Genomic DNA, 11,827 nt, shown 5'->3' on the forward strand with positions numbered 1-11,827 from the left:
GGATAAATTCCCATGTGTGGAGTTTTACTGGCACTTAATACCATCTGTTCTGTGGGTGAAGTGAGAGTTAGTGGGACGAGTGAAACTATTGATTAGAATAATTATCTTGATGAGTTTTCTTTCCTGTTAAAGAAATAATAAATGCATTTATTTGATTTGGGATTCCCCTGCACCATCTTTAAGGGCCTCAAGTGGATCCTAAATAACATTTAGGGACCCTCTGCTCTGGAGTGAGTCACTGTGGGGCAGTACCATAGTTCTCCCAGCAGATGGGGGCTGGTGTGAAGAGACTTCTGATCTGCTGACATTCATTTCCTAACCATCCGGGTGGGAAGGAAAAAAACGGTGATGTGTATCGACAATCCCACAACACAAGACTAGTGTCATTTGATATTTCACCCTCATTTGATCATTTTCAGATCTTACCAATGTTATATACTGCAGTAGTTCACATCATTTGTTCCTGATTTAATGTAACAGCTTTTATTTGCTTTCAGAGAAATCTTTAGGTGTTCAATAGCACCTAACATTTAATTTAGACCTACCTCAACTTTCATTTATATCCCCGTTACCTCTGTCCTACTTATTTGTGCTGTCTGAGTCCTAAATATATGCACCTCTATTTCATGCTCTGTGAGCCCTTTTTAACTTTGAGTGTATAATATTGTGAGAAACCAACACATGGTGCAGAGCGAAGTGATGTCTTTTGAAGCTGTGAACTGCACTTCTCTCAAACCACAGCCTAAAAGGAGACATGTGACCTTCTAGATAATAGGACTTTTTTTTCTTCTGCAGTCTTGAATTGGTAAGTGCTTTTAAGAGAAGATAAACTTCCCTCAGCAAGGTGCAGGTCTATGTGTGATGAAGGGAAAGGAGTTGTTATCTTTTATTTTTACATCTTTACACATATAACAGTAAAAAATCAACAGCAGATACACAAAAAATCCATTCATATTTGCTATTTGTTGAGCATTTGAATGTATATATGGCTGACTATATCATATAAACAGTTGCTACAGCAGTGATCATTAAGTAGTAAGTTAACGTATGAAAGGAAGTAGAAATACTCCCGCATAGACACTTTACAGACCATCTTTTCAGATGAGTACAGTATGACTAAGAACACTCCGACACCCGCTGCACTCCTATAACGTCTCTCTCAATATCTCTCTCTTATACACACATGCACTCACACACACAAACACACACACGCATAAAGACAGAGAGAGAGAAAGATAGCTGCTACTTCATGCTTTAATTTCTGATACTACTAGCTACTTATATGACTAAATCTGTGTGTGTTCTTATACAGTGTTATCTGTTTGAGCATATATGTGTGTGTGTGTGTGTGTGTGTCTGTGTCTGTATGTATGTATGTGAAAGCCTGAATGTCTGCATGAATGAAAGCTACTTCAGTTCTAGGCGGTGCTCGCCGCGGGCTATGTGGGAAGAGAACTCGTAACGGTCCCGACTGCGGTGGCCGCACACGTTGCACTCGAGCGGGTCACGGAAGCCGTGGCACCCCATGTGGATGGTGAACATGACATAGTCCAGGAAGATCACCCTGCAGTGGCCACAGGGGTAAACCGCCCCGGGCAGAGCGCCGCCCTCCCCGTCTACCCGCACCACCCGTAAAGCCTCCAGCGGCGACAAGGGGATGGGCTGGGCGTGAGGGTGAGGGATGCCGTTCTGATGATTCAGCCCCCCCAGCAGGTGCCCTAAGCTGTACATTACAGGCTGGGACATCTGGGAGCCGTCGGAGTGGAACGAGTCCACGCCGAGGGGCGGCTGGTTGGTGTGGGGGAGGCCCAGAAGCGGCATGCCCATCTTGTGGCCGTTAGTGAGGCCCATGGGGCTGATGTCGTTGCGGCTCAACTGGATAGGGTAGGGCCTGCGGGAGGGAGCTGGGTTACTGTCTGGCCCTGTGGGTTGCTGGTGGGTTTCGGTCCCTGGGGAACCTGGCGGAGGGTCCTTGGCGTCACTTCGGTAGACCAGCTCCCTGTTAAAGCTCAGGTCCAGGCAGACACCGTTGTCGCCTACACCGGCAGCATGAGAAAAAAGAGCTCTCAAGACTCGGCAGGAAGACGTTTCACATAATTCATCTAACAGCGTACCCAGAGAAACAGCACAAGCAGTAAGCAGCAGTTCAAACGGTTATTGCTTACAGATGGAAACATATCTACTAGAGACCCTTACAGGACTCTAAGTGGTCTTCCCTTTGGTCTTGATTAAAGACAATTAGAACAATGTGCAGCCCCCCGGGGCAACACAAGGGAAACCTGGAACATGCCCAGATCCCAGGATATAAGAAGCTTCAAAGCATGAGAGGACAGAGGGCTGAGAGGAAGCAGACGACGCAGACGAAGGCCTCTAGTGCAGCTGCACCACAGAGTATAGACAGAGAGGCACCTGCTCACGTTTCTCGCCTCCCGCCTGTTCTCTCTCTCTGCGGTTGCAGACATTACTTCTCTTTTCCCCCTGTGGTTGTCATATTGAAAGATCTCACTTCATTTGTCAACCTGATAGAAACATGTAGGAGTATTTTGTGTGAGTGGTGAGTGTGAGTGTGTGTGCAGGATCTCAAGGTCAGCTATTTACTTAAACTCATATATTTAGATCATTCATCCTGCAGCTAAATTCCCCGCTGCGGGACTAATAAAGGATTATCTTATTTTATCCCTCAGACAACCTATCTGAGTTTGAATAAAAACCTACAAAGTGAGTAATTAAATGAAGAAGTTTTTTTTAACATGTAGCCATTTATTTAACCATGCATGGTTACCAATACCCACCTACGGCACATTTCTCGCAGAGAATTTAGGACAGTGGAGGCCATTCTGTGGTGTGTGCAGGTATGAGGCAGGTACTCTGCCCTCAATTCCTGTTTGGCAAGAGATGGAGGGCAGCAAAGACAAACAGACAAACAAGTAGCTTATACAGACAACTTGAAATCGTCTACAAAACATGAATTCTGCAAAAGCATAAATGCACAGCGAAAAGCAGAAATGATGTAAAAATGTCAAAAACACAACAGCAGCTTATTGCTGCACAAGTTTCAAAATACAGAAGTTGGTAAACAAATGTGCATTAACATCTGAAAATAGCAATTAGCAATTAGGTAAATGCATATTAGATAATTTAGGCATACATATTCTTTTGTTTTAAGCTCAAGTCATTTTAAAACTACAACACTTTTCTTTCATCTGCATGAGGTCATTGTCTCTACTCGTGTCTGTGTGTTCAGCTGCTCTTACCCGTGAACTTCTGTGGCATTGAGCTCTTCCGTTTGGCTACGTTGCTGGCGAGCCTGTCGAGCAGCAGAGCGCGCTCAGTGCCCATCTGAGTCCTGGATGTCTGGCTGTCCTCTGCTCGAAAGCAAGACAGTGAGAGAATTAGTACAACGAAGAAATGAGGACCTCGTCTCGATCAAGCAGGATCATAAGTAAAGGCAGTGCACTGAACTGCCACTGTCCACCTGTCAAAGCTTTTGAGGTTGTGAAGTGAAATTAGAAAAAAAACAAACCCTGCAAGACACACCAGCTGCTCGAAGCTGAGTCACACTGGGAGGAACAAGATATTAATTCAAGATCAGAAGCTCCTTTGACTTCACTTCCTGGTGGGTTTTTGCTTCACCAGTGCAGGAGAGGAGACCACAGGATGAGGATGTACTTCCTCACCACTACGGCACTATCAGGCATAAACTTACGACATTTGGTGACCACAGAAGCAGAGCATCGTCTGTGTTTTGCAACCGTGCAACTGTCCTTTACGTAGAGGCAATTTTAGGGGGGGAAGGTTATAAACATTGTTTCAAGTTAACCTCTTCTGTTGATGTGTGGAAGTTGTTACTCTGAAATGTATCGTTTCGTTTTATTGTACGCATGAAATCAATGTTTAACTTTGCTGCCTTCTTGGCCAGTGAGTGAATGAATTTTTATCTGTTTGAATAAAGGTTGACATTTTGTTTTTGAGGGTTTGTGTGCGTGTGCGTTGAACGGCTGGGCTAAAACATTTGCCCTACATTTTGGCTTCCCCTTTGCCGCTTCAGACATTAGAAGCGGTCTTCATGCGCTTTGCCTCCAAACCACAGCAGCCATAACCTATTTAGCTGTAATGATGGGGTAACAGTCATAAGCTCATTAATTTAATGAGGCTATAAAAACAGGATCTGCTAGAAATAACAGCTCTAATTGTGCACTCCATGTGTGCAAATGAGCTCATGTAGACTGTGTAATGGTCAGATCACATTAGCAGTCATGTGTGCATATGTGAAGTGTGTCTTTGTGTGTCCCGTGAAGACCTGTTGGAGTTTCAAAGATGTTGCCGATGCAGCGAGTGTCAGAGATTGTCTGAGCTACTACTGTGTGCTCACCTCTCTCAGCCGGGCCTTTGCTCTGGATGTACACATGGCACCTCTCTCTGTGCTCCTCGAGGGAGCTGCGCTGCTTGTAGCTTCGACTACAGTGGTTGCATTTGAAGGGTTTCTCCACTGTGAGTGAAGGAGGTTCAGTTAAACACCGACACATGAAACATCAACATCATCTGACTGTTACAGCGGGTAATTTTTTTCCTTAAGTACGCGGTTTCATATAAAACTGAACACGTGAACTGAAAGTGAGTGATTAAGTTTCCAGAGGTAAATGAGTAAGACGTCATATGTGATCAGCGTAACCATATGAGCATGGCAGGTTGTTACTGGAAAAACAATGCAGGCTCAGCACACCTCATGTGATTCAAAAGGAGTGAGAAACCAACACGCAGGAGTGAGAAACCAACCAACTTGATTGTTCTCACAGGTGCATACAGTATCAGTGCATATCAGCTTTACATGTGAGTGAGTGTGTGGCTGGCTGGTACCAGAATGGGTGCGCAGGTGGCCGCTCAGTGCATCACGTCGACGGCAGGCGTAGCTGCACATGGGACATTTGAAAGGCTTCTCCCCGGAGTGCAGTTTGATGTGGCGTAGCAGGTTTCCCTTCTGGGTGAAGGAGGCCCCGCACTGAGTGCAGTGGAATGGCCTCTCACCTGGGTGAGAAAGAAAAACACACCATGAAAAACAAGCCTGCGACAAAAACATCTGCTTCTTCTGATCACACATTCTTTTGTTATTTGTCAAGTTCTATCACTGTAAATGATCTGTTGCTGCAGATTCACTTTGTTGTGCTGTTGAACTGTTGAAAAACACATTGATGTGGTGTTCAAAATATCTTAAGTAAAAAATATTGTGATTCTACGATATTGACATCTAAAAAAAATTAACCTTTTTTTTTTTTTTTTTTTTTCATGATTTACTTAAGTTGTTGACACATTTCTTGTCCCTGGTATTACAGTGAATTGCAAAAAACACATAATCATTCACCATCTTTAAAAAAGGGAACAAGACAACATCCACTTTGATTGTCAGAAACCTAGAAACAAATGTTCTCACGAATCAAACTGCACAAATGCCAAGAATAATGTGCACCTCCCTTCCCATGTCAAAAACACATCCTCATGAGTTCCATCTGAAGGCGGCATTATTCTCCTAGTCATCTCTACTCATCAGTAAAATGACGATGTGTGTTCATGTTGCTGACAACAACTCTGCACAGTAACAAATATTACAACATGTGGGTGGACAATAAGCATGCACACATACAAGTGAGTTGTTAATTACAGGAATTGCATAATTCAGGTCAAAATGATGACTGCAGATGTACTATTATGTGTTGACCTATCTGTTCACACACATGCTGCATGTGCTTCATATTTTAACAACAATAGAGGATATTTCACAACCTCCTGCTGTCCCTGTAATACTGGTAAGGACACGTGCGTCATGTAAGATGCAGACTTGTGCGTTCTTAATCGTAGCTAGGCGATCAAACATTTTGACCTAGTCAATACAAGGCGTTATCCACTAGCGCTATCGACAGAGTGACGATTGCACAACTGTTGTGTTTGAGGTCAGGTGCTTTAGGCTGTGTTCCTGTGCTTTACCCGTGTGGCTGCGTTTGTGCACCAGCAGTACGTTGATGCTGACGCAGGACAGGCCACAGATGTCACAGTTGAGCTTGCCTGTCGTCTGGATGCGAGGGGCCACGGCTCCAGGCACGTAGGTCCCTTCTGCACCAGCCGCCGCTCCTGCGTGGGCGTCTGGCAGTGCCGCACCGTCGTAGCGCGAGTAGTCCACCAGCGACAGGTCCTGTGGCTCATTCAGGGTATCTCCCTCTTCATCCCCCTCGTCATCATCGTCCTCCTCTGTCCTCTCCTCATCGAATCCTTCCTCCGTCCCGTCCTCACTGCCCCCCTCTGCTTCCTCTTTTAGCAATATCTCTCTTTCTTTTTCAGCATTGGGGTACTGCTCGTCCTCTTCCATCTCCTCTGCTTCGGTCTTTATCACATCTAAGCAAGGAGGAAGCAAGGGAGAATCATTCGATGCAAACACACATGAAGTGATTGAAACGGGATAAAAAAGAGATAAGACATATGAAGCGATGTTTAGTCCATAGACAACAGTTGACGTTTGTTTTCATTTCCAAATAAGGCACTAAATAAGCTTGATGAGACTCCACTCCAACAAGAATGTAAAACACATCTTTACTTCTACATTTGTATTTATAGCTGTTAGTTTCAGATTAGTACTAGCACAACTCCAAAGTGTGGGTATCTTAATTTGGGTTTTTGTGAAGTGTCACAAAGAGATTCAGAAGATGTGTTCATGAGATAAGGGGGAAGGCATTTCCTCTGAATACACAGAAACTAGAACCAGGGCAGGAGACAGAGAGCAGGCGCCTCACACAGCACACCAATTCCTCATCTGCTTTGAAAAAGAGATTTCAGATTGATTGATTATTGCCTGTATCACTGAAGCTGAAAAACATCAATCTGCACCAAAGCCAACAGTGCACTGCTCTAATTCTAGATAAATTCTAACATATGCAAGTTTTTCTTGACCATTTCATCTTAGCCACAAGACCTTACCCACTATAGGTCAAACTTCCACACCTTACAGGATCCGCCCAACTATATTTCAATTTCTCAACACCACCACGGCTGTTGACACGCAGAGTCCCGAGGCCTGGTTTGCAGGACCTCTCACCTAACCTCTTGCCTAGTGTCAATGTACTCAGTTCCATCCAGAAACCACACTGTGGTCTTGGCGGCGACTGGTGATGAGTTGAAGAGCGGCGCCTTGTATTGTGGAAAGCGCTCAGAGGTGCTATGGAAACTTTGCACACGCATAGCTCTGAGAGGCCCGATATAGAGTCCAGGGTCTAAGAGAGTGAACCGCAGGCTGCGCATCAGACCCAGAGCAGGGCTTTAGGAAGTGCACTCAGTGGGGCAAATGGGTGGCAGTCAGAAAAAATATAGGAGAGCTGTCTATAACACCACGTTCTTTTTTTTTGACAAAGGAGAGACCTAGTCCACAAGTCTGAGTGACAACATTTCCACACGCAAAATATTGTATGCGAAACACACTCACAGTTTAGAGAAGAAGTTCCTGTGAGGTGTGTGTGTGAGCATAAACTGCTGGTGAAGAAATACCCATAATATCGGACCGTGTAAACATATTACATTTAAGATTAATTAAGATGTACGTTTCATTGCACAATACATGGCAATGCAGTGAGCAACAAAACCAGACTGGGGGTGTCTAGCCCCCATGTTACTGCTCTGACTCTATCCTAACATTTAACAGATTAAATCAAATTCTGAGAATGATTATCTCATTACTTTTCATTGAATAAAACCTTGAGCTCCAGTGCGGGAGCCTTTAACTCTGCCCCAGGATAACTAGAAGACCTTCATGACACCTTTCCTGTGTAATCCTTTGGAGGACATACAAATGGTTCTTACTTCAAGTACTAATCCATCATATGCAATCTATCTCTAGTTGATCATATTAAACTACATCCACCTTGCCTTTTTAAAAAAATATTAGCATTTTAACTGGGTTTAGACAATTCTTACACACTTTGGGATACGAAACTATTACGAGCCTTAAGATAACAATAAAAATGACAAAAACTACAACAATATTTTAGTTACTTTGCTAGTCTTTAACTACTAAAATTTGTTTACAAACTGCAGCGTTACATTGTATTTATTCACAGGGTTTATAGCATTTCGTTCCTCAAACTATGTCCAATGTTTTGTAATAAAAAAAAAGTAATTGTAAACTGCTGGACGGCGTGAGCTTGATGGCTAAGATGCAAAGTGTAATAAAAAGATGTCAAGTGTGTGCGCGTGTTTGTTTGTTGGGGGGTTTACATACGTGAAGCCATCACACCTTCAGCACACTGCATTCCATTCTCACTGAATGAATTATCTTCCCTCTCTTCTTCCTCCTCCTGTGGCTTCACATCTGCAACATCACTGCAAACGTCTGAAAAAGTGACACATTGTGCATGTGCAAATACTTTGTGTTACTTTTTGTTTCATTAGGAGAACGTCAAACGAGTAAACTGCAGTTCTGTTAGAATATAATGGAATATTAAAAATTCCTCCTCAAACAATAAATGTGCAGAAACACTTTTTCACGCGGGAACAAAGAAAACTTATGTTCTGCTATCAACTTGCAGGCTGCAAACATCCAGCTTCAAGCTTTCAATACAGTCATGTGTGCCGAGGCAGTGCGGTAAGCAGGATGGTGGCAGCTGTGGAGAAATGTGTGCAGCCTGATCACGTACACCTTCACACTAAAGACAAGGAATCAGTTACTCACCCATCCCGTTTCCCTCTGGGGCGGTAAATTCAGGATCTTTGTCTGTGTTCATGATAAAAAATGTTCTGTGGAGATCAATTACAACATTCATCAATGAGAGATTGTTTGAAGTCCAAATGAGAAAATAAATAGATCTTAATGTACAGAGCAATAGGGAGAGAGAACATCTAGCACTTTCACATTATAAAAAGGACGTTTTTTTGCTTAGATTCTAAATGTGGCCTTTTGTGTTGACACATTGACACCAATATACCTTTCTTAAGGTTTTCGACACTATTAAAAGTCTCCCTTACTATTTCGAAAAAAAAGCATGTGAAGAAATAGAAGCAACATGTGCATCTAACAGTTCCTGTTGGTTGGGCAGCATAAAAAGAAGTTTATAAAAAAAAATATGTGGGTAAAAGCCCACGGTTGATTGCTCAACCCTGTCACTACATTTAGCCTTATGAGAAAGAGATGATGTTCACTGCACATGTACTTCCTGCCAGGTCTGTGCATAGGAGCAAGTGTAAAAGCGCTTACAACACCAACAGCCACTGAGACTGCCAACACTTGTAGCAAAAAGTTTGAAAATGAATTAGGAAATAAAAGATTCAGATCAGCTTCAGAAACACTGCATCACTTTCCATTGAACTGATAACAATTCCCAGAGCATGACTACTTTTACAATGCATGTAACAAATGTAACCGTAATAAGAATAAAAACCTGTGTAGTAACGTAGAGCAGTCTTCACCTTAGAGAGATGCAGCTACTCTTTCATCACATTCAGTGAGGAAAATAAAGCAATAACAAACTTTCTCACACGATCAAAATGAAACGAAATTGAGAAGCACATGTCTACAAGTTACAATTAATGCCAAAGGTACTTTTTGTGTTCTATATCTTTTTTTTTTTAAAAAAAAAAGATGGCAGTTAGTTTGAATAAAGATGAAATGACCTGACCTGCTTTTTGCTCAGCACCTGGAGGAGACTGCTCTCGCAGTAGGAGATTCCACACTCCGCCACTGGACTTTCTCTGAATATGGAATATACTGCGCAACGTCACTCCGGTGAAGCTGGAGAGATCCCTTAAAGGAACAGGAGCTTATTTTGAACAGGGTTGATCAACAAAGACCAAAGCATGTTCACACAAAGTAGAGGAGCAATGGCAATGATTTTAGATCACTCCTCCTTACCAGTTCCATAATCTTAACATAAAATCTCCGTCACTAAACCTTAACATGTAGAGTCTATAACACTGTACGTTTATGCGTGAAACAAAGACCTGGTAATGGGTTCTGTATTGATTCAGGCGGTCCACATGGTTTCTGAACATTTAAGGAGCTATCACTCCATCTTGTGGCCAAAGTAGAAAGCTACTTTTCATTCAAACGTCTCTCTCCCCAATTAATAAAGTAAGGCCATAAAAAAAACTAAAAAAAAGCACTTGAACTGAGCTATTTGAACACATTTTAGTTATGCATTTGGGTGGGTTGGATGTCTCTTGTTCCTGTTGAGTTTAATGTACTTAAGTTGCTTTGGACAAAAGCATCTGCCAAATGATTGCAATGTAAAAATGTGACGTACAAAAAATATCTTTACTACAACTAGACTCAAACTTAAGGCATTATTTTAAGTGTTAGGTAAATCAACTGAGGAACTCATGGCAAAAAACTGCCTCAAAATAAAACAAAACAACATCACACTTTCTGAGCTGTTGAGTATCGGATAATGTGGCATTGGAAGAGCGCCAAACAGACTTTTCCGTAGACTTATATGGGGAAACAGGCGTCTGTGACTCATTTTAAAGGTTAATCAGCTAGCCCTTATTTAATTCCATAGGTCGTAAAAGTTGTTGTTCATAACATGCATTCCCCTTCTATATTTCCCCTCATTTCATGTCATCTCTCTATACTTTGGCAATGTAATACAGGCAAAAAACATTACGAAAATAACACCCAAACATTTATTAACATCTATCTTAGTTTTGATGGTTTGTTACAACAATTCACAAGTTACAAACTACAGACACACACTCAAATACAGCTCATTGGCACACATCAAACTCCTACAAAACAGCATGGCTAAGCTCTGAGTAACAATCCTGAATTCCCCAGACTACATTTCATTGTGCAATCTTGTATTATAAAATGACAATAATAAATCCTTAAAACATACACACACACACACACACACACACACACACACACACACACACACACACACACACACACACACACACACACACACACACACACACACACACACAGTAAAACACCTCATAAATGACACATAATGAAACTGCTGGCTCTCTTATGAGCTCCAGGACCAGAGCGCTGCTCCTCTAACCACCAACTGCTTTGGTACATTGTTATTACAGTCTGTCAAGCTATTTACTTTAAGTTGTCCAGATGTAGTTTTTCCTTCAAATATTTGACTTGCAATGCAGAAAGTGTGGGATCTTGCCTTTTTTTGATAATTTACCAAGCAGGGACGGATGAGGAATTTGGGTGCCATGTAACTAACAAACTGCAGCACCCACCTGAGTGGTGAACGGCCTTGTAAGGCTTGGCTGCGGCCCATGGTCCGCCTATGGCAACCAGCTACAAGACAGAAGAAAAAAAGCTGAAAGAAAGCACCCTCACAAAGGCATTACAATACATGCTGGGTTTCCATGGCAAAACGGAGGCAAAGGAACACAGAAAAAAAAAAAAAAAAAAAGACCTTAAAAGCTGGGTGTAGGGGCATATCTGCACACACGAGCAAACAAGAACAAAGCTACACATTGATCTACAGACTCTTTCATGATCGGAAACACACATACATAAATAAACTGGTTTGCAGCGTTGTTAAAACTTATCCTGCGATTCCAACTGGTGGGAGGCTTTTTTAGGACCGGTGGGGGCAGGGCGGCAGCAATGAGGGGGGGTGTCAGACTGTCCGTTTGCCTTTTATAGCTGCCCATTCCAGTTAGTAGCAAGAGAGATCTGGGGGCTGACATGATCGGGGGGGGGGGCAACAGCAAAGACCGGACTGACCACTGGACGCACACGTATGCAAACACACACATAAACACACACTGAGACCTTGTTGAGGGGGCATGAGGCTGCTTTGTTGATTGAACAATGTTTCGACCACAG

At 42.7% G+C, this 11,827-nt stretch overlaps 1 protein-coding gene across 4 annotated transcripts; it reads right to left on the minus strand.

The window, feature by feature from the left end:
- Positions 1 to 862: 862 nt before the first annotated feature.
- LOC129096058 (zinc finger protein Aiolos-like) lies at positions 863 to 9,795 on the minus strand. 4 transcript variants are annotated; one of them, XM_054604709.1, is made up of 8 exons: positions 9,651 to 9,795; positions 8,708 to 8,772; positions 8,273 to 8,368; positions 5,980 to 6,384; positions 4,858 to 5,025; positions 4,373 to 4,489; positions 3,255 to 3,365; positions 863 to 2,036 (listed from the first exon to the last, which is right to left on the minus strand). In XM_054604709.1, the coding sequence occupies exons 2-8, from the start codon at positions 8,757 to 8,759 to the stop codon at positions 1,408 to 1,410; spliced, it is 1,578 nt and encodes a 525-aa protein (XP_054460684.1). In that variant the 5' UTR covers positions 8,760 to 8,772; positions 9,651 to 9,795; the 3' UTR covers positions 863 to 1,407. The 4 variants fall into 4 exon arrangements, with proteins under 4 accessions (XP_054460684.1, XP_054460682.1, XP_054460685.1 ...); XM_054604707.1 differs by having other exon boundaries at positions 8,258 to 8,368; positions 9,651 to 9,793; XM_054604710.1 differs by having other exon boundaries at positions 6,058 to 6,384; positions 8,258 to 8,368; positions 9,651 to 9,792.
- Between the last annotated feature and the right edge of the window lie 2,032 nt (positions 9,796 to 11,827).

Source organism: Anoplopoma fimbria, chromosome 9, assembly GCF_027596085.1.
Source record: "Anoplopoma fimbria isolate UVic2021 breed Golden Eagle Sablefish chromosome 9, Afim_UVic_2022, whole genome shotgun sequence".
NCBI classification, from domain to species: Eukaryota; Metazoa; Chordata; class Actinopteri; order Perciformes; family Anoplopomatidae; genus Anoplopoma; species Anoplopoma fimbria.

Bases quoted from the DNA above. Each gene is read 5' to 3' on its own strand.
- LOC129096058 (XM_054604707.1), bottom strand. From the start codon at position 8,759: ATGAACACAGACAAAGATCCTGAATTTACCGCCCCAGAGGGAAACGGG. The intron at 6,385-8,257 runs GTATGTAAACCC...CTCCTTGCTTAG, and splicing joins TGAAGGTGTGATGGCTTCAC to ATGTGATAAAGACCGAAGCA. The intron at 5,026-5,979 runs GTAAAGCACAGG...TTTCTCACCCAG, and splicing joins GCACAAACGCAGCCACACGG to GTGAGAGGCCATTCCACTGC.